This window comes from Thermobia domestica, chromosome 1, assembly GCF_964235325.1.
Source record: "Thermobia domestica chromosome 1, izTheDome1.hap1.1, whole genome shotgun sequence".
In the NCBI taxonomy this organism is placed as follows: domain Eukaryota; kingdom Metazoa; phylum Arthropoda; class Insecta; order Zygentoma; family Lepismatidae; genus Thermobia; species Thermobia domestica.
In genome coordinates this window covers 335,298,041-335,325,827 of record NC_137454.1, presented here as the reverse complement: position 1 = coordinate 335,325,827, position 27,787 = coordinate 335,298,041, and the positions used below count along the sequence as shown (strand labels likewise).

General features: G+C 36.0%; 1 protein-coding gene across 1 annotated transcript in view; it reads left to right on the top strand.

Moving 5' to 3' along the window:
• Window positions 1-27,787, top strand: part of spel1 (DNA mismatch repair protein spel1) — a 275,109-nt gene that overhangs the window by 233,165 nt on the left and 14,157 nt on the right. The window contains exons 9-14 of the mRNA XM_081729493.1: window positions 8,212-8,426; window positions 11,281-11,426; window positions 14,970-15,141; window positions 19,134-19,355; window positions 25,135-25,367; window positions 26,900-26,991. Coding sequence (XP_081585619.1) covers window positions 8,212-8,426; window positions 11,281-11,426; window positions 14,970-15,141; window positions 19,134-19,355; window positions 25,135-25,367; window positions 26,900-26,991 — 1,080 coding nt within the window. The remainder of the gene's footprint in view (window positions 1-8,211; window positions 8,427-11,280; window positions 11,427-14,969; window positions 15,142-19,133; window positions 19,356-25,134; window positions 25,368-26,899; window positions 26,992-27,787) is intronic.

Genomic DNA, 27,787 nt, shown 5'->3' with positions numbered 1-27,787 from the left:
GAAAGCAGTGACAATAGTCAAGCAAAACAAGAATTTAAAAGAGTTTACAGAAGAAGGGAAAGAAGGGTTGAAAATCTTAAGAAAAAGGAAAGACAGTAAACTAACAAGCTGATAAAGGAGGAACATTGGTAGTCATGAAAAAAAGGGTAAAGTGAAAAATTAGAGGAGTTATGTCAAGACATATGAGATGATACGGAAAAGAAAGATGAAGTGAAAGAGAAGATAATAGAAAATTAGAAGAAGAAAGGCTTCAAGAAATTATTAAATGGAAAAGGCAAAATTCCGGAAATGAAGTAATTCCCAAAAATACACAAAAACGAAGTGAAGCTGAAACATGTTATAAATTGTATTCTCTGTTCGCTATCCTCTTATACGGTTTCAGAAACTCAAAGGAATGGTCCCTTTCCACCCAAAACCACAAAACAGCACTCAAATAACGCCAGCGCACAATCCTCCCGCTGGAGAAACCCATCCGTCAATGCTTGTACGACGTTGCCTTATGTCTTTCCAAATTGTCAAGAAAGGGATTCTGATGGTCAGTGACTATTTTTCTTTTCTTTCTTTCTTTTTGTAATTTTTAAAAATCTTTTTCACAACACACTTTTCTTTTACTTTCATGTAACTCAGAAAAAGTAAACATTTTGCTGGGAAACAGGCGGCAATGTAACACAAGCATAAACGTCTCCCTTGAACACTGATTAAATATTATAGCAATAGAATAATAAGCTCTATATAAATAGTAACTACTGATTGTAGCAAAACAAAAGAAATGTACTGTAATAGACGCACTCTCCAATTTTGATAAACATTGAAGTCTATTGTGTAACACAGATCGAATACTATTACCAATATAATAATAAAATGCGTCTGATATAGCGCTATTCACGAGATGAGACAACAAATAAGGTTTCTTTGTCTCACCTCGTAAATTTTGTAAGTCACATCTTGTCTCGCTTTCGAACATTTTTTTTTCTTTCTTTTTTTTTTTTCTCTAATTCCGATTATCTAAAAAGATGTCCTCGCCTTTCGTTTCATTTTGTAAATTCACATTCAAAATTTATGACCCGATTTTTTAGATTTCCAAACTGTTATACGTAAGTATCGGAAGTCTTGCAGAACGAGTTTGTCTGTCTGTCGTCAGGTATCGCAGCCAGAACAATAGAAGATATCGAGATGCGGATTTCGCAATCGATTCAGCGTCCCAGAAACAGGTCCTATCTTCTCCATTAACCCTCTGTTCTAACCAGAAGTAATTAAAATTAATCATTTCGGGTTGCAACAGGGTTGGCTGGTTTAAACCAGCTGGTTTTTTCAAAAAAAACAACTGGTTTAAACCAGAAAAAAAAAATGTTCGTAAAAGTGTAAGTGTTTGTAAAATCTTGATGAACACACATTTGTGGGTTATCACGTCTCACTCCCGTATATTATTCGTATTATATTCAGACCTAAATTCCCCATTCATTACTCAAAAAGATTATACTACAAAAGCAACTTTTTTTACAAGTTTATAAATGTTTATTTTGTGATTTTTTTGCAGTAGTTGTTATTGTTATGTAATTGCAATCGAAGAAAAATTCTAAATATTGTTTCGTTTCAATGTTTACTATTGATAAAATACATCGAAAATGCCGTACTTTTTGTGTGTGTGGGGAAGGGGGGTCATACAGACCCCACGAGAGACATTTAGTGAAAGAAGTATCTTTGGTATCTATTTATGTGTAAATGAGTTTGAGCCAAAGTGGACTCAAATAATTTGTATCTTTATTCACTTTTCTTATTGATATGCAGATTAAGTCGGTGTATTTCTTTAATTTGGACCGATAAAAGTCGTTGTTAAGTAACTTGAACTAAATTAGTTCTTCTGTACTCCGTAGTACTTTGAAATTGTTCATATGTAATTCTGTGTAATGGTTTCACTTGTGCAACTGTTTATCTTTTTGTCCTTCTGAAATGACTCTTGACAGTTATATTAAGAAGCATGTAAAGATCAGTACAACGTATTTTTTTTATCAGGATTCCTTCGTGAGTGAGTCGGCAGACGTATCGCATTTGTGGCCAATTAGTCCTGGCTCTGAGTTCAAATGGAGGACAATTTCTCTCGGATGTAACTCGAGAAGCGGTTTTTATTCCGCTTTAAGTTTATGTGACCCCTTCCAGCATAACCCGGTTGTTGCATAATAACATCAAGGCAAAACAAACTTATTTCTGTCCATATATGATATGAATATATAGAGCAAATCATTTAAACCATATAAACCTGGTTTAAACCAAAAAAAACGTGTTTTTTTTTTTTTTTTTTTTTTTAATAAAAACCATGGTTTTTGTCAACCCTGGGTTGCAAGATTTATCGCCTCATGGTCTCAAGAGTATATATATTATCACAACCTTCAACACTCTATGGAAATTGGAAGTGGTTCAATTTACAGTACTTCTGGTTTCAATACTGATTTTCATAGAACAAGAACTGTAAAATATATTGAGAAGTACCTTTTTTTGCAATCGATTCAGCGTCCCAAGAATAGGTTCTATACCCTCCCGTAACCTCTGTTCAAACTGAAAGTGGTTCAAATTAACGATTTTTGGTTTCAACATTTATCGCCATAGAACGTAAACAGTAAGGAATAGCGAGAAATGTATATATATATATATATATATATATAATATGTAAACACGCACGCGCATCCCCCCCCACCCTTCGTTGTAAATATACACAATCTAAAACAAGAAGCTAGCAGTGAAAATAGCAACACGTTCTAAACTTTCTGCCGTCATGTTTCCGTTTGGGGCTTGAAAGAGAACAGTTTTGCAAAAGCAATAGTTTAAGTTGATTTTCTAAAGGTTGAAGGAAAAGAAAATAAAATATTTCAGTTTAACGTCTCACGACTATGCCTGTTAGGCTAAGGGAGGACGATGATTAAAGCAAGTGAATGATAATGGAAGGATTGGTGGAATGAGAAAATGGGAGGAGACAACAGTATTCCGAGAAAACGCACGGACACGATGTTGTCAACCACAATCTTACTTGGCCGGAGGTCAAACCAGGGACCCAACGCATCAGAAGTAAGCTTTCCACCATCTATATATGGACTCAGGAAGAGGTTTTTCCTTTGATATTATTCCTCTATTACATCCAGTAGTTGTAGATGTAACCGACTACTTCGAAGTTTGAGTATTGTATTCAGATGCTTTGGAAGTCTTCCATAGTTTCAACTGTGAAACAAGTCTTAATTTCATCTAGAAGTTACCAGAATCCTTCAGCGTAACGAGAGTTTCATGAAAGCAGTGATATAACATTCGAACCATATTTATCATTAGAGTATATTGTGTAATGACTTGCGTATCTTTAAAAAATTAGAGTTTCCCACTAGACTCGTGAAATTTATCGTCTCGTCTCGAAAATTTTCATTTTTCTAATCTCATCTTGAATTTACAAGATACTTATCATCTCGGGGACAACACTAGTCTAATACTATATATCCTAACAATAAATTACGCTTAATTAGCCGTGTAGGGAAAACGTAGAATTAAAGCAACACTAGGAAAAACTGTAGGAACTAGTGGAAAAAAATATAAAATAAGAAAGTTCCAGTATCAATTGCCTGAAATATAAATTAGAAATAAACATCTTCGTGAATTCATGTTATTGTGTTTTTTGTCATAATTATGAAGGTTTATGTCCTGGTCTGTACAATTCCAATTTCTTGTTTCTTAAAGTCATTACGGATTCAGTAATTAATAAAAATTTAAAAAAATCATATATGCTCATTTAAAACCTACTTAGGCAATCTGTAGGAAAAAAGTAATATTTAAATAATGATAATAATAATTATTATCCCTTGCTAACCACTTTTATATATATTAGCAGTTTCGCAAGCGTTTCCTCGTATACAAAATTCTTAATGTTTTAATGTAGTGCTTAAAAAGAGCTCTAGAAATAACACAAAAAGGGAAATATGGCAACTACAGATCTGTCACCCTCATCCAATTTCTTTCGACCAGCCATAAATAAACCCTCATACAGAGTTTGGTGACATCCTCCACCATCCGCGGTGTGTCGGCATCGGACTGCAACTGTATACGAGGATAGTGACGCGACTGTAGCTAGAATATTTTTGAACTTTTGGAAAAAGAAATAAAGATGATATCAGTAGAAATAAGAGAAGGACAAGTAAGTAGTAGGATACAGAATACAAAAAAAAAAAAAAAAAAAAAAAAAAAAAAAAAAAAAGAGCCAAAATTGCGATAGAAAACGTTGATATTCAGTGTACTTATGTTAAAACTATTAAGCCCAGTATTATCAGAAATTTAATGAACGGATTGAAACAGAAGGTGAAGGAAGAAAGAGGGGAAGGTTAATTATTTTGGAGATATATGGATGGTTGTTTAGGAATGTGGAAAGGAACAAACAAGTAGTTGAAACCTATTTGTAAAAAGGATCAAGGATAAATAAAAAGGAATAAGCCTTCAGTAGGAAAGAGAAGCAGATGATGAAATAAACTTTTTTAGTATAACAATAGGAATTCAAAACAATGTGGTACAGGAAAGGATGCTCGGGAAGTGTTTATTTCCACAGAAAGAGTGATGTTGATGAAGGGACTAAAACGAACTTAACTAGAAATATGGAAAAAAAAGAATAGAAATGATATAGACAGTGAAAATGTAAAGAGAAAGGAAAACTTAGAGAAGTTCCATACTTTGTTAGTGAAAAATGGATACCTGAAGTAAAATTGAAGAAAGAGAGCAAGAAAGAAGAGAGAGAGAGAAGAAAAAGAAAACAAAAGATAGTTTGAAAGAAAATGCGTAGGAGAGAAAACTGAAGTTCTGAAAAAGTTACTTGAAGAAAAGAGGAGGAAGAACATACAGGGAAGGGAGTAGGAAAATATTAGATCTAGTGAAAAAATATTAAATTTAGATTTAGAAGAAAAGAAGGGAGGCAGAATTTCAAGGTTAGAAAGGGGTAGAATTTGTGTAAAGAATACGAAATTATTTACATAGAAGAAACAGGAAAGACGTTAGAAGAAAGGATTAAATAATACAAAAACAACGTTAGATTGAAGAGGGATAACGCAATATATAAGCATGTGAGAGAAACAGAGCACGAAATAGACTGGGAAGGTGTGAAAGGACTAGAAAGGGAAAAAAGAAACATTAAAAGAAAATGGAAAGACGTGCAGTGGATACGAAGAAAGAAAAAAAAAAGAATGAAACTGATAACTTGAAATAATGACCTTAATATTCCTAATTTGCGGAAATTTTTTTTGGATAGAACAGAAAAGAAATAACACAATTGTGTTCCTAATTTAAAGTTTAGTGAAAGTTTAGGAAGGCTTATTAAAAGGTTGAGGTATCTCCTAAGTAAAACAGGTGTGCCAGTTGAAAGTTTAAAAGTGAAAGTTTGGATCATGAAAAGTTGTTAAAATGGAAGGTTGGATCTTATTGGTTCTTAAAATTGACCTCCTTTCATTTTCTGGAGACATATATGTATAAGACGTAGCATTTTGATTTTATTTTATTTTGTGTCTGATAAAAGGCAGTGTGATATTGCTGAAACTGTAACACTATTATTTATTTTAAAAAGTTATTTATTTTAGTTTTTTATTGTAGCTTAGTTTACTTATAATCTGAAGTATTCAGAATCCAATAGTCTCGATTATTCATGCGTGGATTGTCCGGTTTGCGGGTTATTCGTGCAGGATGGTATTTATTATTATTTTACTTCGACGAAGGTGTTTGAGAAATTGTAACGATAAGAAACTTCGAATAATGTGAACTGAGCTCGCAGCGCGCTTGTCATAAACAGCAAGAAAAATATAGTATAAACACAGTGCTAAATAAGCGAACCAAACTTTCAAGACTTATGAAAGCTAAATATAATGCTTTAATTAAGAACAGCGGTGCAGAATATTAACTGATTTCATATTTTGATATACATAATTTGGTTTCATAATTTGTGAGTGATAGAACAACAAAGAAAGTTTTATCTTTCTAATTAAAATTTAATTAACTTTTTTAGACTGTACTACTTATATTGTAATGTACCACGTGCTTCTGTATACAAGCAACGCTATGTGCTCTTGTTTGTAAACATCTCTCCATGAATTTACTACAAACCACGTGAAATAACTACGAGCAGCAGACGACATACCACTGGCACCTCTTACAAAAGCACATGACGACAGGACAGCAGCAGCGCCATCGCCGCTCTGGACGCCCTTAAATTAGATAGGAACCAGCGGACCAGTACCAGTTTTCTGGTGTCCCTCCTACTACTTGGCTTGGAGCATTAAAAGTAACCTATCCCCAAGGCCTCGAGTCTGCTAGTCTGCTTCGGGACTATTGGCTATCCTTTCCTCCTGGCTTAGCCTGCCTCGGAGCTCTGTTGGGATTCCTACCACAGTTGCTTAACTTGCTTCGGGGCTCTGTGACTTCTAACCCTCTCACTGCTTGCTTCGGAGCATTGGGGTTTCCCACGCCACCCTGTTTAGCCTACTTCGGAGCTATGCAAAAATCCTATCCGCGACCTAGGGTCAAAAACTACCAAATTTCTACCTTACAAATTAAAAAAAAAGATAAGCACTTTTATAATATTTGGTCTAGGAATTAATTCGTGCGGTTGGTACGCAAACATTGAAGCTGTAGTACAAACACAAAATACATAAATACCTTAAGAAAAATATTGTCCATCGCTAGCCACCACTTTCGCCCATCTGTCAGGCAATGTACGGATTCCGTGGCGAAAGAAGTCCTCATCCTTGGAAGCGATCCAGTCAGAGACCCATGTTTCGATATCTTCTGAACAAGTAAACCGCTGTCCAATCAAATCGTTGTTCATGCAATCGAACAAGTAGTAGTCCGAAGGAGCAACGTCTGGTGAATACGGCGGGTGGGGTAAAACTTCCCATCCGACATTTTCTAAATAGGTTTTGACCGGTTTTGCAACATGTGGGCGAGCGTTATCATGTTGAACAATAAGTTTATCATGTCTGTTCTCCCATTCTGGTCGTGTTCTGGCCAGAGCTTGCTTCAAACGCATTAATTGTCGTCGATAACGTTCTCCATTCATAGTTTCACCCGGTTGCAGCAGCTCATAGTACACCACACCTTTCATATCCCACCATATGCACAGCATAACCTTTGCACAGTGAATATCTCGTTTTGGTTGTGATGGACCTGGTTCACCTGGTTTCACCCAGGCCTTTTTTCGTTTAGGGTTCTCGTAATGGATCCACTTCTCATCACCCGTAATAATTCGATGCAGAAACCCCTTTCTGCTCTGTCGTTGAACCAGCAATTCGCAAATGGTTTTTCGTCTTTCAACGTCTCTGTCTTTCAATTCATGTGGAACCCAATGTGACATCTTTTGAATCATTCACATGGCTTTCAAGCGTTTGGAGACTGTTGTTTGATCAACGCCTAATGCTGCTGCAAGTTGTTCCTGCGTTTGACACGAATCCTGCTCGAGCAATGCTGTCAATTCTTCGTCTTGAAATTTTTTTGGCTGTCCAGCTCGCTCTTGGTCTGCCAAGCCGAAATCACCACTTCTAAACCGTGCAAACCACTTCTGACACGTTCGCTCAGCTAGAGCATGGTCACCATACACTTCCACCAAAATACGATGACTTTCAGTCGCACTTTTCTGCATGTTAAAGTAATGCAGCAGGACACCCCGCAAAAACACTTTATCAGGCACAAATTGCGCCATGTTCACTTCACTACAAACTGGTGTTGTTGACGCTTTAATCCACTGCCCTATACTACGAACGATACGCGATGACAGGGGTTTGCAACACATGTGTGGATACACGGAACTGTGGGACGCTCCGTTCGTTGCGCCATCTCTTGTCCACCCGCACGAATTAATTCCTAGACCAAATATAATATTTATAATATAACACTATTATTATAGTAAATTTTTCATAAATAAACCGTTAGTGGGAATCAATTTCAAACCTTACTTTTATTAAACCTATCTCTACCTATCAAAAAGTTTTACAATATGCAATAATAGGAAATATTCATTATTGTGGTAAATCAATTAATATTTCCTATTATTCGTTTCATGCACTTATGCTGTTTTGTCCGGTGATTAGCACGATTAATTGTAAGTTTGTTGTATGTGTATTCCATTACCAAATGTGTAGTTCAGAATGAATTCAGTTTTATTATTCAAGTTCAGTTGTTGCACACTTAATACGGTGTTATGGCTTTCAGAGTTTATCAAGCATTGTTGCGACTCCCTCAACTAGTGGAAAGCTTGGAGACGAGAACGAAAGCAGCAGCTGTAGTAGCAATGTTTGTTGAGCCTTTGAAGGAATACTTAGTAGATATGGAACGATTTCGAGAAATGGTGGACACCACTCTGGATCTTGAGCAAGCTGAAAAGGGCGAATATCTTATCAAACCTTCATTTGACGAGGGTTTGGAAGGTATGTTCTGGTAATTAGTATCTCCTAGGTGCATTAGTTCAATAGGTACTTAGTACAGTGTTATTTTGTAGTATGTACAGTCGTTTCAGGGCTTTGTGCTTACGCCAATACGAAGATATACTCGACAACCTGTTCATCATTCAGTCTCAGTAGATTCCAAGAAGCTGGATAACTTACGATATGGTGTATGAAAGCTGGCGGAGAAGAACATCCGTTATTTTAAACCGCAAATTAATAAATAAATAAAAAAAAAAAAGTTAAATTTAAACATTTTGTCATTATCACTAAAAATCATTAGTGGAAATCAAATCGGTAAGCAAGTACAAATGATTTTACTGAATTCATGGCTAATTTGAACAGCTTCTCTTTTCCTCGTAAATAACAATCCTTCACAGTTTACTTATAGCACATGAACCTGACCATTATCCCAGATCAGTAGTCACCAAACTTACGAAGCTTCTGAGCTACCGTACCGTTTTTAAATTTTACTTTGAGCTACCAGCTAAAAGAACTATCAACTTAACAAAAAAAAAAAATGTCTATAAACTTACAGAGCATCTCAACGGAAGCTCTCCAAACCAAATGACATTGAAGGTTAAAATTGTTCTCAGTTAGAGGGCAAGACGTAGCCTATCAGAAAACAAAGCGGGATTCTGGAGAATTCATACACAATATAGGCCGCAGAGCGCATACTTGGACACAATTAACATAAGATTTTAATACGCTTTAACAGTAGTACAGACACACAATTCACCATACACTGTTAGGTATGGACTTCCGCAACCTATGTCCCACTGATGTATCAATGTTAACTGCACGGCATCATCGATAACGACTGGAATGGGGACATGCTCACCATCATTGGATCGCAGAGCAATGTAACAACGTTGCATGGCTCGATGAATCACGATATTGCCTTTATTGCATTCGACAGTCGGGTCAGAATCCGTCGTGTTTCAAGGAAGCAGCTGCTCGAGACGTGCATAGTAGGATGATAACTGGCCGACAGTGACTCCACTATGATTTGTTAAACCTTCACATGGTTTTCAAGAGACCAGTAATACATGTGGAGGGCACCATGACGGCTTTTAGCTAACGGCAGGTCATTACTATTCATGTACACTCAGTCACGTCGGTCACTTTTCCAGCTATGAATGGCATCTTCCAGCAGGACATCGCTCCTTGTTACAAGGCCATTGTTGTTCTGTAGTGGTTCAAGGAGCAGTGGTGAATTTCAGTTGTTGCAGTGGCCCCCAAACTCACCGGATCTCGTCCCAATTCAAAAGCTTTGGGATGTCATTCAACTTCAGATCAGAGCTTATCATCGACCCCTTCGCGGAATTTACAGGAATTAAGTGCAGATGTTGTGCTTCATGCTTTCATCAGATATTAAGTAAGTGGTCAACGTCAACAGAATACAAAAGCATTTGTCTTTACTGAAAACTACGCCACAAATTCCTGGACGATACTACACAAATCAGCTACTGGGCAATTCCTTTTCATGTCATTTTCCTTTTCCTATCCAGAGCTGAGCCTTTAGTAATAATAATAATAATAATAAAAAAAAAACTACATCGACCCCCTGGGGTTGTAAACCTAATCAGTTCCGTAACGCTGTTATAAGATTAAAATGTCTGCAATCCGAAATTATATTTCCTATTGAAATTAATATAATTACAATTAATCCACTCTAGACACAGAAACAAGTACTGTATGTATTTTTATACATTCTTAAGTGTTTCTTTGATGAAGAATATAGAATGAAAATCACATTATACTTTCTAAAGACAAATAAGTAACATTACATTAAAGAAAATAATGTGAGGACTACAAAACAGAAAAAGTGCAAACATAATTAAAAAGTAACTTTTGAACGTGGAATTCTGACATAATGTTTACGTCAAATGACTTCTGGGAGCGTCGCACTGTCGGTACAAGCATATATATGTGTTCGTATCCCCAAATTATGTTCATAATAAGCCTAAAAAAAAATCGTTGCGAACCGACGAGTTCGTAAACTTTGAGTTCACTGTACATACTTTGCCCTCTCCTGCGAAATATCCTATGGACGCCCATGAATATTGGTATGGCAAAAAATATTAAAACCAAAACTAAGGAGCATATATATTAAAGAACACAAGAAATATTTCCATTTCTAGATTTTGAAAATATTCACGAGAAATTAAATTAGGTATACATCGCAAATCATTCTTTATTAAAATTTTCAAATTTGGATTAAATACAGAAGAATAGAGTTCCAATAAAATGGGCAAATTTTAATAATAATTATAATAATTTTAAAAAATGGTGGTTAAGAAATAGAATTTTTATGTTAATTTACCATCCTTTACTGAAGAATGTGACAGCTCTCTATCGTTCACCATTCACTTGTCAACCCTGTACATGATATTTTATCTATTCGACGCGTCATTAGCTGAAACTTTCAAAGGTAGATATATATATATATATGTAGAGCATAGTCTTTCTTTCTTCTGTTACTATTTTCAGTCAGCCTCCGTAAGTTCGGTATACGTAAATTCATGCTCTCATAAGAAATTTCCGATATAGTAAAATTTGCTAACACTACTTACATCTGAAGTGAGAAGTACTATTAAATTTTTAACTCATTTTGAGAGCCATCTAGTAAGTGAGGCATGAACTACGTGCTAATTTGGCAGTGCTGCACCTTTCATAAACTACGAAATACGCTGGGTTAAGCTGCGCGTGCTAAATTTACGTACATTTCGACTTAGGCTAAGAGCTCTGGAACGATCTATTTATGTAAGTCGAGTGCTGTATATTTATTAATTATGTATTAGCATTTCCTTAATATCACTTTTTCTTGTTGTTTTAGCTCTGAGATCTAAGATGGACGAACTTGAGGAAGAAATCAAGCAGCTAGTGAAGAAAGTAGCAAGAGATTTAGGAGTAGACCCAAACAAAACCTTAAAGCTAGAATCTAATGCTCAATTAGGCTACTATTTTCGAGTGACATTGAAGGTAAGTTTTCTTTTGTATGTGGAAATTCCGATTTGTGATCTTGAAATTCAAAATTAAAAAGAAAAGAAGTACGAGTGAAATATCACACTATTGCGAGCGGTGATCATATTCAATGAGAAAAAGCGGAAAGGCTGTTACTCACTGCAAAAAAATATATAGCAGAATTTTCTTCTACATGCAACAGGTAGCGCTTTCGGAAGATGCTACTTCCTTCATCAGCCTGTGGTAGACTTAAAAAAGGATTTAAAAAAAACAAAAACAAAGGATGGTTAAAAAATTGGTTAAAAGGTTAAGATATGTAAAAAAAAAAAAAAAAAAAAAAAATCTTCTGTCAAACATTAAAACTCACTGACATTGTACGTTAAGTATTTTTTAATGTTTGACAGAAGATTTGATTTTTACATATCCTAACCTTTTAACCTTTTTTTTTTTTTTTTCTTAATCCTTTTTGAAGTCTACCACAGGCTGATGAAGGAAGTAGTATCTTCCGAAAGCGCTATCTGTTGCATATAGAAGAAAATTTTGCTACATATATTTTTGCGGTGAGTAATAGCCTTTCCGCTTTTTCTCATACGAGTGAAATAATTGTTCGAACAATTACACTGTAAAGACAGTTTCTGATGCCATTTTTCCTCCTGAATTCAGATACATAATTTTTTTTCTAGCACATCAGGCAATTTGGAAGAAAAAACATGTTGACTCGTGAATTAAAAAATAGCGTTTGGTACGTGCGAAACATACATTTGGCAACCGCGCAAAATGGGGTAACGCCGAGACGTTAGGTTGAACCTACACGTTCCATTAGCTTTATCTTTCTTCGCTAAACTCCATTTACTTGTAACACTTATCACATGACCACGTAACCCTGGACATATCTCTTTTTCTGTTCCTCTTTTTTTCTTTAATTTATTTCCTCCCATTTGATGAAGTGTTTTGGCGAAAGGCTAAAAATATTGTCTTTTTATTGTTGATGGTGGTTGTTGAAGTTTAGCGTCTCTTTTCAGCTTCGAGGCTAATAAAACATGGATCTACAGTTTAAAGAGTAATCCAATCCACTATAATGCCTTCAAATTTCAGTATTGTGATTATGTTTTCATTCTTTTCTGCTAAGCAATTTATTTTCTATTTCCGTTTCGCGATTTCTCTTTAATTTATAAGGTTAACTTTTTTTCTTTCTATCTTGATGTGCATATCTAACTTCGAAACTATTGGATAAAAACCTGAAACTTTGTATGAAGCAAATATCAACAAGAAAAAATCGTTTGGCACACACTGCAAGACAGATGATAGTGTTACCAATCCAACTTTTTTTTTTTTTTTTTTTAATGCATTACATCAGGTCATAACGTATATTCTAATTACATGTTAAACTAATACTTACAGTACCACATGTATTATACAGTGTTGCAAACTAAGGACATTAAAGTATTACAAACGTCCACTAAGATAGTGTAGATGTGTATTAACCATCCGACTCAGTAAGAACGCAGCTGAAACGGATGGTTAATACACATCTAAAGTACAAGGTAACCAAAAAAACTTCTTGCCGTTTTTGACATCCCATTAATCATGTGATCACAGAGAGGAAATGAAATAACGTACATGCCTGTCAAGTGATCGAAGGTTAGTCTGATTATCGATCTTTAGTAATGCAGGCACGTTGCGCACACACAGCAGTCATAGTTAGCCCAGTGTCGAAGAGAAATGGAGGTATCGAAGCAGCTTGTTCGCCTGTGTTTTTTGTAGACCTTAAAGTGGGCCTGTCAGCTGCTGCATCAAGTCGCCGCATATGCCAGGCATTTAGGGAAGAGTGTCGTGAACGAACGCACCGCCAGGCTTTGGTTCCAGTAATTCCGTTTGGGAGATGTGAGCCTTGCGGATAAACCTCTCAATGGACGGCAGCATATGTTGGATGATGAAGCCCTAAAAGCAGCAGTCGAAGAGGGCAATGATCTAACGTGTGATGAACTTGCAGAAAAGTTTCATGTTTCCGCTGAAACAGCCAGACTGCATCTGCATGTAATAGAGAAGTTATACAAGTTACGCAAATGGGTACCTCACACAGCCAACAAGGAACAGCGAGTGACAACCTGTTTGTCCTTGTTCATTCGGCACCTAAATACATCCATCTTTGATGGCTTGCTAGCTTGTGACGAAAAGTGGGTCCTCTATGACACTCCAAGCGTACCAGATAGCAGTTGTCGCCACGTGATCCTATTCCTTATACCTCAAGATCACCTCTGCACATACAAAAGGTTATGCTCTCCGTATAGTGGAATTGGCAAGTGGTGCAGTGCGAGCTCTTTTCACCTTGTGAGACCATCACTGTTGACGTCTACTGTCAGTAGTTGCAAAGGGTGCACTGTGCATTGTGATAGAAGGAGCAGGCATTGGTGAATCTCAAGGATGTGCTGTTCCTGCACGACAATACCAAGCCATGTGTGACAAAGAGGACCTGGGAGGCCCTTCAGCAACTTGATTGGGAGACACTGTGCCATGTAGTATATTCACTGGACCTTGCGCCAACAGATTACGACCGCCGAGTTCTATCACCAGGGCAGCTGCAGGAACGTTGGCAAAAAGTGTTGGATGCTGATGGAGATTAGTTCGAAACCTAAGATACCTACCATCTACAGTATTGCTCTTTGTTTATCAGTGCTCTAGAATGGCAAGAACTTTTTTTGTTTGTTTGTTTGTTACCTTTTATCTTAGTGTTGAATACAATGCTCACGATATGAATAGACATTGGGGAAAAGTTACAAAGTATTGAAAATTTGACTTTCTTTTAAAGGCTTTATTTCAAATAAACGCTAAATATGGTTTCTAATAGATGAAAAAATCATTTGCCGTTTATAGCAATTTGGTATCTCAAACCGTTCCAAAGGTGTGTTAAAGATTGACAAAGTTTGCAACGCTACTTAAAATTGTGTAATTGTGAGAAGTAGTATAATTATAACTGCTAAAGGTATTGCTGTAAGGATATGAAAGCAAAGAAAAGGAACAATCATTTTATATATTTCTTGCGTATACGCCATTTTAAGCTGCTTTGCAATCTCTACTCATATTTTTCGTGAATATCGTATGGAAATTCTGTAAAATAGACCCTGTTGATTGGTTGATTAGAGTTTAGCGTCTTGTTCAGCAGCGCGGCCATATGAGACCTATAGCTTAACGTGGGAACTGAATCAACATGAGCTTCCACGTCAAAGACGCGTACGCTAACTATATGAAACGAGGAAGCTCTGTAAATTAGACCCTATACATTGGAAAGGTCCCTCGTAGGTAAGCGGTTAGCGTATGCGTCTTTGGCGTGGGAGACCCGGGTTCGATTCCTGGCAAGAGCATGTGGTCCGGATCCCACTTTAAGCTGTAGGTGTATGTCTCATATAGCCTCGTTGCTGAAAGGAACGCTAAACCCAAAATCAAACCTGTATGTTGGATTAGGTAAGGATTACACTACACTGAAGGTTTGAACTGGTTTCATTCATCGAAGAACGAACTCCTTTTAAGTGGCTAACATTTGCTTTTTTTTCTGTGTTACAGGAAGAAAAAGTATTACGTAATAATAAGAATTACAAGATGATCGATACGAACAAAAATGGCGTAAGGTTTCACAATAATGCATTGAAGGAGATGAATGATGAATACCTGAGTGCTAAGGAGGAGTACAATGAGCAGCAGAAAGCACTTGTTGGAGAAATAATGAACATAGCTGGTACGTTGTATAAAATTTATTTATCTGTACAATTGGGGAGCTATTTGAAAGAATGAAATAGCGAACTCTGGTCTAGAAAGCCAACGTTAACAGCGAGGAAAGCTGAAGTGTTGATCATACATCATCCCAAGGTTATGAGTTCCACAAGCCGACTGCTGTGCCCTTATCCCCAAAGGGCTGTTACGCGAGGAGTAGTTTAGTATTATATTGGAAATTATTACTGACATATACTTGTAATTCTGTAAGAGGATGGCAAAACTTCATATGTACAGTCTTGTTCAAAGAAATCTTCGCCGCTCCCTGAATCAGAATAAATAGAAATCTTGTTTTTAGTGACTTCCTAGCATAGATTGTTGTGTCTTTCGTACTTATCACTCTTTTGACATTTGTTTCTACATATATTATAAATCTATTCGCAATTGGTGGGTTGCGTACTTGTAAAGGTGAATAGGGATAGGAGTTTTCCTTAGGATATTTGCGTCGAAATTTACCGAAATGAACGCTGTTTACCAAGGCACAATCCTGACATGAATCGCATAATTTGATTTTTCACGACTAGAACTAGTGATTGAAACTACTGCAACATAGCGTAATATAGGAGTAATTCACGTCGGTATTATCTCTAATGTCATGTGTAAATTAACTAATAAAAGTTTAGTTGGCTGTTCCCCCCCCCCCCTTTTTTTTTTTTTTTCACATACAAAATCACGTAAAGTACCGAAGCTCGTATCAAAATCAGAAAACGACCTTTTCCTTTGTTCTGTAAGACGCATTGCGCTGTTATCCTTAGTACGTCATTCACAGTGATCACACTTATGCTTACCAAGCACGGAATGTGTAAACGGTTACCGTATATTTAGCCACTACCTTAAATTTAAAATACTGTCGGTTCATTGCTAAAATAAAATTATATATATATATGAGATTTTTAACTAAGCCGTTATCAACTTTTTCCAGCATATAGGTTTCAATATGATCAACTACCGTAGCGAGAAAACAAAGCCACAAAGTGACATATTATGTTTTGCAATCCTTCGTATAGAATTAATTTATGCTTAGAGTTTGATTCAGCTCATATTTTAATTAGTTTAGAAAATAATTTATTAATTAAATCAGAGCCTAGCACAAATATTCATGTTGAGAATAGATCCACTCGATATATTCCTTCAAGGCTTTTGAAATATTCTGGAAATTGGAAAGTACGGAGGTTGATCCATAAATCAGGTTCCCATCAATTTTACAAATAGACAACATTGTTTATTCTCATAGCAATGTACATCGTTGGAAAGAAGACACTTTGCTCTATTTTTCGACGTAATCGCCATTTTTCTCTACGCATTTTTGTAGATGGTGCTCCAATATTTGTATCCCAATGTCGTAGAACTCCGCCACCAACCCGTAGAGGAAGCGGTTCACCTCGTCTTGACTTCATCGTCGCTCCGGTAGCGTTGGCCACTGAAGTGTTCCTTTAACTTCGGGAACAAGTGATAAGCGCGAGGTCCGGACTGTACGGTAGGTGGGGCATGACAGTCCACCCAAAGTTTGTCAAAAGGTCCTGGGTTTGATGGGAAACAGGTCAGGCGTTGTCGTGAAGCAGCGTTACACCGGCTGTCATTCGTCCTCGTCGGCAGTTCTGGATAGCTCGCCTGAGTTTTCTTAGTGTTGCACAATAACTGTCTGAGTTCATTGTTGTTCCAGGTTCCATGAAATCGATCAGCAGTATTCCCTTACGATCCCAAAACACACTAGCCATGATTTTGCCAGCAGAAGGAGTTTGAACTTCTTTGCGATTGGTGACCCTGAATGACGCCATTGTTTGGACTTCTGTTTCGTTTTGGGAGTGAAATGAAACACCCACGTTTCTTCCCCGTAACAATGGAGTCCAACAATTCTTCCTTCTTTACATTTTTGAAGAAACTGGCGAGCACAGGCAAGGCGTTTCTCCTTGTGTTCTGCTGTCAACATACGCGGTACCCTTCGAGCACAACATTGTAATATTCCAATTTTTCAGTCAAAGCTCTTTCCACTGTACCGTAAGAACTCCCAGGAATCCGAGTAACAAGTTCACGGTCGATGATCCTCCTGTTTTGAAGTACTTCGCGTTGGACCATCTCGACAATTACCTCCGAAACTGATGGTCTTTCACTCCGTTCTTCATCGTGGACGTCCTTTTGACCGACACTAAACTCCCTGCACCACTTTCGGACGTGTTGAACGGACATACACTTGTCGCCATACACCTGTCAACTGACGATGAATATCCACGGGTGGAGTCCCTTTGGCGTGCGAAAAGCGAATTACGGAACGAATCTCGCACTTGGCGGGAGCAACAATGGGTATCTCCATCTCGGACGGCTGCTGAGCCAAGACTGAGCGGCGCAGCGAAGCGCGGCCGGGCGGAATAGAGAGTGGGGGAACAGCCACGCACAGCGGTGTTGCCGGATTTCGCCTCGCACCTTCTCGTGCGACTGGAGCTCTTTGGGAACCTTATTTCTGGATCAACCCTCGCACGTGATAAAATTTATAATTAAAAGCGTGTAAAATGTAACTCACTAAATAGTCCTGAGAAGGTTCAAAGACAGTTGGACTTCCTAAATGTATGTTCGAATCTCATCTGATTGTAATCTTCCATATGATGGATAAGTTTGCATGCAGACAATTTTTCCACAAACATTTTTTTAAGTTAAATGTCAAATATCTCAAGAGACAACAGGCAATATTTATCAAATATGGCAATGTGTGATACACGAATATTAAGCTTTCTTTGATAAATATGGTCACTTTTCTGTTAAAAAATAAGTTTTTTTTAATATTAAAATTTCCAAAAAGAATCGTAATTACATTAATGTTCCATTGTGTGTAATTTGATTTGCATAACTAGTAATCCTATGCAGTTTGACTAATAAGCAATACAGGTTTAATACAAATAATGGAACGAATAAAATTGAAGGAAAACTAAAACCCAAAAAATTTTCATTTCTTATTTTAATATTTTATGGCGAGAGACAGCTCAAGTCCTAAGTACACCTGGGAAACTTCAAAAATAGCTGTTGCAGGATCATAATAATACACATTTTATACGTAGGTAAAGAAATTAAAAAAAAAAAAAATGTTTTATTGTAGGTTAGCATAGTTTAACTGTAACGTAAAATTAATGTGCATATATATCACTGGAAATAATACCCAGGATAACGCTCAAAGAAAGCACATTAATTGTTGTTCAGCTTCACAAGAAATTTGGCATAAAAATTGGTACTAGTTGACGTAGCATTCTAACATTATGCCGACTGGTATGAAAAAAAAACAAAAAACAATTAGATTTCTAGCACAATGATTCTGTTAAGATCAATAAACTCGGAACTTCTGTCCTTGTTCCTATCGAAACAACCACATTCGCATTGTACTCTACACAAATAGAATAGTCTATATTACCATCTGTTGTTCTTTACCGAGCGGTATCTGATTGATGTTGTAAACAATGCATAAAAAAAACGAGAATAAGTAATATCTCCATAAAAATTTGTTGTTATTCTGTAAGTGTCACTAGTGAAAAATTAACACAACGTCAGTATTCTGTACTCCAGGTTTAGCCTTCTGTGATGAAAGCGAACATTGACCTTGACTCCAAGACATGTCAAAGTCATAATTAAGTTCCATATGAAAAATTAGTCTGTACCAAACCATTTGTTCAAATTAGTGCTATGGATCCGCGCACAGAATTCTTATAAAGTAACCAATGAAGAAGAAATCGTAGCAAAACATCCATTTCATGTAGATTTTGGTGATTAATTTCTTACAGATTTATTTAATGATCATGAATTAATTTTGTTGTTACTTTTTACGGATTCATTTCAAGTCTGTTAATATGAGACTCGAAATATAATAAGATACTAACTGGTTATTGATAGTAATTGTAATGATATGAATGCGAAAAATGCAGTTACAGTTGCATCCTCAGTTTTGAGAGTATTTCTTTCTTTTTCTTCCCACAGCTGGTTATAGTGAAACCCTTCAGAATCTAAGCGATGTACTGGCTCAGCTAGACGTTCTAGTGGGCTTTGCTAGTGCTGCAACAAGTGCTCCTATTCCCTACGTAAGGCCGTTGCTAAGGGAAAAGGGAACAGGTGTTTTGAAATTGAAGCAAGTGCGTCACCCGTGCTTGGAGCTTCAAGATGGAGTCTCTTTTATTCCTAACGATGCTTATTTCGATAAAGGTGAGTATAGATAATTAAACAGGCTGTCTACTAGTCTGGAAAAGTCAGGGAAATATCAGAGAATTTTCTGTATATCCTTTTAAGTGTAATATTAGGTTAAATTTATGTATATTGCAAAATACTGAAAATTTAATAAATGTTTCGCTACTACGGAAGCAAGTTTCGGAAGCTACATTTTCCTAGCTTTTCACTCACGTTTTGCTATAGAAATTTATGTGAGTCTTCTTTTCGGTACAAGCGTACAAATCGTTTTCCTTTAAGGAAAGGTTTTAAGGCGTTATTCTGTAACTTCAAATAGGCATTTATCTTAAAACGTGAAAAATATTGGGGAGAAAATATACAAAGAAAACATTTCTAATTGTGTTGTGTGTATTCATAGGTGTTCATTCTTTGAAAAGAGCTCTTTAGAGTAAGTAATCCACAAGTAAAGAAATTGATGCTTTAAATAGTTACCATTTTGCTTGAATTTAGGAGTCAGTTGAATGTAGTGAATATTGTGAGAAACTGATTAGCGTCTAAGCTCTCGAGGAGAGAATGAGATGCCTTGTACGTGTAGTCTTCCTTTTACTTCTACTGTGGTTTCATTAGTGTACGTATATATGCAGGCGCGGATCCAAAGGGAGGGCTATAGGGGCTATAGCCCCCTTGACGCTCAGGTATACACTGGATAAAATGGGCTTCAATACTGCTTTACACTGGATAAAATGGCAAACTGTGGTTCACCCCTCCCTTGATCATATTCTTGATCCGCCACTGTATATATGTATATTCTCGTTCTTATGTATATCTTCGTCTTTCTTGTATTGTTCCTCCCCTTCCAATAAATTTCTTTCTCACTGATTAAAAGAAATTTCACACAGGTTTCATACACGTGCCTATTCCAAATCATTATGCTTCTTTCACATTGCGCCTAGGCCAGATCTTACAGTTAATGAACTTTCAAGCAATTTGTGTATGATTGATCGATTGTTCATCAATCATGTGTGATTAATATATAAATACAAAATATGTTAGTAGTGATTCCCCAAAGAAAATACAACCTGAAAAGGAAATTAATTTTTCTTTATCACAAGTTAAAAAACGAAAGTTTGGTTTTAATTACACAAGTGTTAATTGTGTCTAACACGTAGCTGACGAAATTTTCACACGAAACAAGAAAGTAATTTTATATTAACATGGGTGAAAAATGTCTTCATTTCACTTGGTTGTAAGCAACCGAAAATGTGGAAATTCAGTCTCAAAGCGCTCTGGCTTGAAAACGATTAAGGCTATCAAAAGCAGTTCAAAGCGTAACTTAGTGACAAATACGGGTTCTAATCCATGTTTCATAACCTTCCGTCACTTGAGGAACGAATTTCATGAAGGACGTATCCGTATTTAACGATCCGACCTCCCTCGTGGCCGTATAGTTAATCCATGTCTTCGTTACGGGTTCGATTCTCGGTGGGAGCTCATGTTGTTCGAATTCTACGTTAAGCTGTCTAGGTTCACGTCTTATATAATTTCGATATTGGAAGGGACGCTAAACTAAAATACAATAACACTAAAATGACGGTCTTGCACTCATGTACACTCATGTCCAAAATTATTGTCGCATATCTATAACTGTCTTGTAAGAATACTTTGCAGGGTACTTTTAATACTGATACTATGTGTATAATCGAGAAACGTACAGTATATTTGTGGTAAATTTCATAGGAAAAGAAGTATAAATACGAAAATTATAATGAGTAAAATAAAATTTTGCTAAATGGACAAGAAAATTTTATTTTTATTTTATTGTTCTTATTTACTGCTCTTTTGGCATGAAATTTGCCACACACATGTCTTTGCCGATTATACAGATACTAACATTATAAGAAATACCGGGTGAATTCGTTATCAAATTATATTCCTAGAACAACATATTTATAGACATGCTACAATAATTTTGGACATGAGTGCATAGTGACTTTTGTTCTTGTTTTTGATACATTGAAGAACTTGCGCAAATCGTTTTGTCATTCAAATACATATTCACACTAAATCAGTTTCAGAAGTAGTATTAATCTCATAATAAGGTAATGGCTGTAAGTTACCCTGAAAATGTATTTTGTATGTTTTCTTCTTTAATACGTAATTCAGTCTCTTTTTCTGCATTTCACTGGTTATAAAGAACTTTCAATTGTCAGGTATCCCACTTTAAACTTTAATCGCTCCCCCTCCGCCCCAATGCAACGTTAGGTATATTTCTTTAAAATAAAGTTTTCAAAATGTGGCAGAAATACTGGAATTTCTTTATTACCAAACCATGCTAAATAATGACCAGGTAAGACATCAGAGAAGGTTATTTTTATCTACCATCTCAATCAGGGGCGGAGCAAAGACTCATTCGGAGGAGGTTGAAGTGTGGCGGTGAAAGATTGTCAGTTTCTCTCTCATCGGACTTTACAGCACACTCGAATATGATCTCAATGCAAAAGAATTTTGTCACTCAAGACTGCTTAGACAATCGATCGGAGGTCACATGGTCTGACTTGGTCGCAATTTCGAAGACATCTTGTCTCAAAACTGCACAGTAGAACTTGCTTTAAATAATGAAAGCACAGTTGCCAAAGGTATAACTTTGATTCACAAAGATGAATTTCGAGGTTTAGTTAATAGGAGTAGAAATTCCTTACATTTATATGCTACGAAGTTCTTAGTGTTTCTTTGTACAATACTGAGGTTAGTTTATTCGCAAGTTATTGCCAATTTAATATGGAGGATATATATATATATATATATATATATATATTTGTCACTTAAAATGTTCTGGAAATAACTTCCATAACTATTAAGATTGTGTTTGTCTTGAACATATGCGTATGCGTGGTTTATTACGAACAGGAAAAGAATTATGATGGATTAATTACAAGTAATCCGGTTAGAAACACTGCTACCTATATTTTAGTTATAAAACCGGCCGCCCGCTGGTCAGGTAATAGTAAATCAGCAAGGACAAAAATGGATGAGAGAAATATGGTATGGGCAAAGGAATACATACCACTAAATAAATATAACCTGAGGGATGGGTACTAAAACCACGTGCAGAGTACAGTGAGCTAAAGAAAGAGTTGAGTTGAAAGAAGTGCAGTGTCAGATCAAAATATACATCAAAGATAGGTAGCCAGATTTTAACCATGTTGGCAAAATCCAGATTTAAAGCCGGTTTATATTTGTCTTGGGTTCTGTCCACGCTTCGGTCCCGTACCGGGCAGTTTTTATTGTCGTTTTGCAGTAAAGGTTACTTTTATAAACTTTCCGACTGTGAAATTGAACATGAAGGCCGTGAATTCGATAATTTAGTTTGAGTGAGAACCCTGTTGTTATTGTTGTTGTTGTTGTTGTTGTTGTTGTTATTATTATTATTATTATTATTATTATTATTATTATTATTATTATTATTATTATTATTATTATTATTATTATTATTATTATTCAGCGTCCTATAAAATAGGTTTAATCTACGTCCTTATTCTGTTGGAACTCATACCACTTTGAGTTTAAATATTGATCTCTATAGAGCAGAGTTTCTCAATCTGTGAATTGGGACACTAAGGGGATCGCAAGAGGAATATAGATGTCGCGAAGGGAGGTGAAAATGATGAGTGTAATTAGGATATAATAGCAGAAAGTATATTTTAAATATTATTTTTTATTTTGATACATACATTTTTTATTTCCATACGTACTGTCAAATACAGCAAAGAAGATTAAACAAATGAAGAATCGTTTAGAAAACAACTGGAATAAAAAAGGAAGGAAACTAGTGCAAAACTGCATATTGAAATACAATTCAAAATGAAGGCAAGTCTATATGATTCCACTACGGTTTAGAAGCGACAAGAAACAATAATGAGAAAAGCTTATTACAAGTCGGTAATTACTTATGAGGATCTCTGGCAAGAGGAAGTACTGAAAAGAGGTTGTGGTAAGAAATAGGTTGAGAAAGCCTGTTACAGAGCGAAAACAGTAAGATAGCGAGAAATGGCTTTTAATGCGGATTCAACATACCAAGAATAGGTTTTATATCCGTCCATGTTGATCTATCGAGATTGGAAATAGTAGACGTTTTTCTTCTGGTTCCATTATTGAATTCCTGTAATTTGGAAGTGTGCTGTAGTTTCGCAAAATGAAACTAAATTTGTTTTATAAAGTATCTTCTACTTTTATCCTTGTTGAAAGGAATGCAAGCAGTTAAAATTAGTACAAATCAAGTTTCTACAGTTCATGACATTGTATTTTATTTATAAACTTTGAGAATGTTATCCGTTTTCATATTGTAAAGTTCTGCTAGATAGAGCAAAGGACCTATCAGGTTTGCCGTAACTACCAGACTGTGTCATGTGATCAGGTCAAAAGTCACGTTGCGTGTTAAATCGAGTCTGAAGATTCCAAATTCAGATGTGAGATATTTCAAGCACGTAACCTCTACGTGAGGCGCCCTGGGTAATTCAAAGAAGGTGCATATACTTTATCATTATTATTGATTTTACTCAAACAACTTGAATTTTGACCATGTTCGATCCATATTTACTCTTTACCTTACGTGCTATACATCATTTTTTAAGCTCTTCATTATGTCTTTGTAATAAGCTTTCAATTAACCATCTCCTTATTATAGTTTTTGAGATGGACGACTCCTTTTTTTTTTTTTTTTTTTTTTTTTTTTTTCATTGATTTTCCATTGATTTTAACATTCACGTATCGTGATCTTTTACTATGTTACATCCATTTTAGGACAATTTACTTATGGAATGTAGAATCTGTATAGTCTCTTCTACATTTGAGCTAAATTTCAGCCATCTCTCTCTCTCTCTCTCTTTTAGTTTTTGAGGTAAGTGAAGGAATTATTTGTTTTTCATTGATTTTTCCATTAACTTTTTTTATTATTTTTTTATTTAACTAATTTCCATCCATCTTAGGGTAGTTTGCTTTTGGAATATAGAATCTACATAGTCTAGTCTACATTTGAGCTGGATTTCAGCCATCTCCTCCAAAGGCTGTTCATATCATTGCACCCGGATAGGTTCTTATATTCCGGAATCGTTTTCTCGCTACCAAGTTTTGTTACAAAATCTTCCCTTTTATAAACAGTATGTTACAAAAATCTCTATGATGTAAAAATGTTCTAAATGGGTAAAATATGGTATCTCAAGGCCTGAATAGTCTAGAGAAGAATCTCCACAGAGTTCCGAGCAAACTAAGTGCAGAGGATTTAGGATCTTCAATGCTCCGAGCAAGCAGAGAGGGGATAGAAAGCCACATAGCTCCAAGCAAGCTGGGTGGTTGAGCTTAAGAGTCCCACAGAGTTCCGAGCAAACTAAGTGGGCAAGATAGGAAGCCTAGAACTCCGCGCAAGATAAAGGCTTTGGGTTAGGTCCCTCTCAAAGTTCCAGGCAAGCTGAGAGAGTGGATTTGACCAGCTAAAGACTGATGTACGTAATAATAGTTCCCTCGGTTGTATAACGCGTTGGCGTTGATGGTCCTTCTTCGTTACATGACTAATGGTGTCGTCTGCCATGGTGTTCGTGTCAATTGCCACCGTAGTAGTTTGTAGTAGGACGCACATGGTATTGTTTGTAAATACAAACAGTGTTGGCTGTTTGTGAACACCATATGCGGGATATTATAATATTCTCCAATACATTATATATTTTTGCTATGTTTTTCGTAAGATACGCACAGGAGAGTACAATAGATAAAAAGCATGCCATAAGCAACATGGTATTATTAAGCTATATTTCATTATTTACAGATAAACAGATGTTTCACATAATAACTGGTCCCAACATGGGAGGAAAGAGTACATACATCCGATCGATAGGCGTTGCTGTGCTAATGGCCCAAATAGGTTCTTTCGTTCCCTGTGAAGAGGCAGAAGTTACTTTGGTGGACGCTATACTGGCTCGAGTTGGAGCAGGAGACTGTCAGCTTAAAGGAGTATCTACGTTTATGGCGGAGATGTTAGAAACGGCTTCAATCTTGAGGGTAAGTAACTGACATAGGGTTACTTTGTGTAGTTTACTCATTCGCTAAATTTACGTTAGAATTCACATAGAGAACATAACTAGTAGCATTTGAGTTTAAAGTGTTGACAACGTTTTCACCTTGATTCAAACTTGTTTGAAAATTTGAATGAGAAGGTGGTAAGCATCATATCAGTGTTATATCGAGAGCTTTATACAGATTTAAAATTTCCCTTGCTTCGCAAAACAATAGCTTTCCACCTCTCCTTTTAATGTGTAGTAAACTCAATAAATTCGAGACTCAAACTTATCCAATACCTTTACATTACCAAACAAACTGATAGGGTGCACATTTGATAATAAAATACTAAGCTTCAACTCCGCTTAAGCACCTGTTTCATTAATTTAATTGTAGGCGTTTCGATAACTCCTTGTCTTAGTCATCGGTACGTGAATGTGAAGGAATTTTTACATTGGTTTATGAACTCACACAATGGTAAATTTTTCAGTCCTTGAATCAAAGAAGGGAAAAAAAAAAAAACTACGGTAACATTTTATTAGTTTGCTAAGGACTGAAAAATTTAATAGTATGAGTCACGAACCAATGTAAAAAATCCTTAACAGTCATTTGTTATCGTGTATAGTTAAATGAATAAAGTGAGTGCTTAAATGAGTTCAAGGCTAGTATTTCATTGTATCCATTGTCTTGTTTATTTGTTGTAACATAACTTATTCTCGAAAATTTCATATACAACTTTGACACCTTTCTAATCACCGAGGAAAAATAATAATCTAACTGCCCCTGCCATTGACTTCCTTAAGGATTTACAAGTTTCTTGTTTGTTTGTAACAGTTTTTCTGTAGAATAGTTGGTGACCAGCCACACGAGTTGACACCGTCTGGTACTGACAATGTTGGCATATTACCTCATAATGTTGGAAAACGTTTTTTTTTTTTTTTTTTTTTTTTAACGGCACACCATTATCATGACCGTGGAAAGCTGCACTTGGTGTCAATGTGCCATTCTTGATTCGTAATGATACATTCCCATGCAGCCCTGTATTAGCATTCCTATTTATCCATAAACAATGTCACACCTGTCTCCAATTCGTGATTTTTCACGTTTAGTAAACAAAATGTTACATCAGCTTCGCATATTTCTGGTATTCATTAAGACTAATGTCGAGCTTCAACTTTATCCTCGTGATTTATATCTCAGAAATAACTATAGACAGGCCTTCCCTGGCTGGCAGATTCATTTCATTTGCACTTACGGTTCAAAAGTTTTTATCCTCCAAAGTTCGGACACCCTGTATATTAGGAATCACTCGTATGTTTGCGTATCGACTCAAACCCTGGTAGGAGGAGGACTTTCAACTGAATAGTACTTCAGAAAATACTTTCAGGTGGAGACAATCGTTCTTTTGAGTATGCGTACGAGTGGAATTTAAGTACAGTTGGGAATTAAGAATTATATTTTGTGCAGTAATGAAAATGTAAGTATATTGTATATAAATGTACAGTAATAAAAAAAATAATAATAATTTATTTCAGACGGCCACAAGTAATTCATTAATTATTATCGATGAACTTGGAAGAGGCACATCAACCTACGATGGCTTCGGCTTAGCTTGGGCAATATCTGAGTAAGTTTTTAAGTTTTCCATAGTTTGTTAGTTTTGTTATATAAACTTTTAGAAATAATAAAAATTAATGATTGTTAAAAAAAGTTCAAAAAGCCTATTCTTTTTGCGTATTTTCTTTCGCAATGAGGGAACATTTGACATTAATTATTGCTTAGATATTCACAATGTTGTACTAAGCTCTTGCGTTTCGACACGTAGTTTCGAACTAATCGCTAACGTGTATTAGGCAAGACTTAAGCCAGTATTTCGGAAACTTATATTTGAACTGGTCATATTTTATATGATTGTGATTGGTGTCGGGAACAAATGTGATTTTAAAAAAAGTGCAAGATTTAGACAGTGGGAACCACCTGAAATATGAAGGTAGTTTTACAGATTGTTTTCTTCGGTATCCAGATCCAGCAAAATTAATATTCATATTCTCACGGGGCTCATGAGATTTATACTCAATGCGAGGTATGGTTTAAAATATGAAACTTCATATTTTGCCTGTCTCTGGTTATAAGTGTAAGTGTAAGCTAATATCGGAATACTGTACTCAGTGTTCGAACTAGGCTACAATTAGAGAATGGGGAAAAATCACTTTTTTTAGGTACCAATGAAAGACATGTACTGTAAAATATACATGTGTACCGATTTCCCAAAGTAAAATTGTTAGAGAAGTAAAGAAGTTCCTCACAGAATTCTTGGTCATTTATTTGTCTCTGTGAGTGTTTTTACTCATCGAAAGTTTTCTGAGATTCCCACCAGAAAGCAATTTATTGTAGACAGAGAAAACAGAAATTTCAAGTTCAGC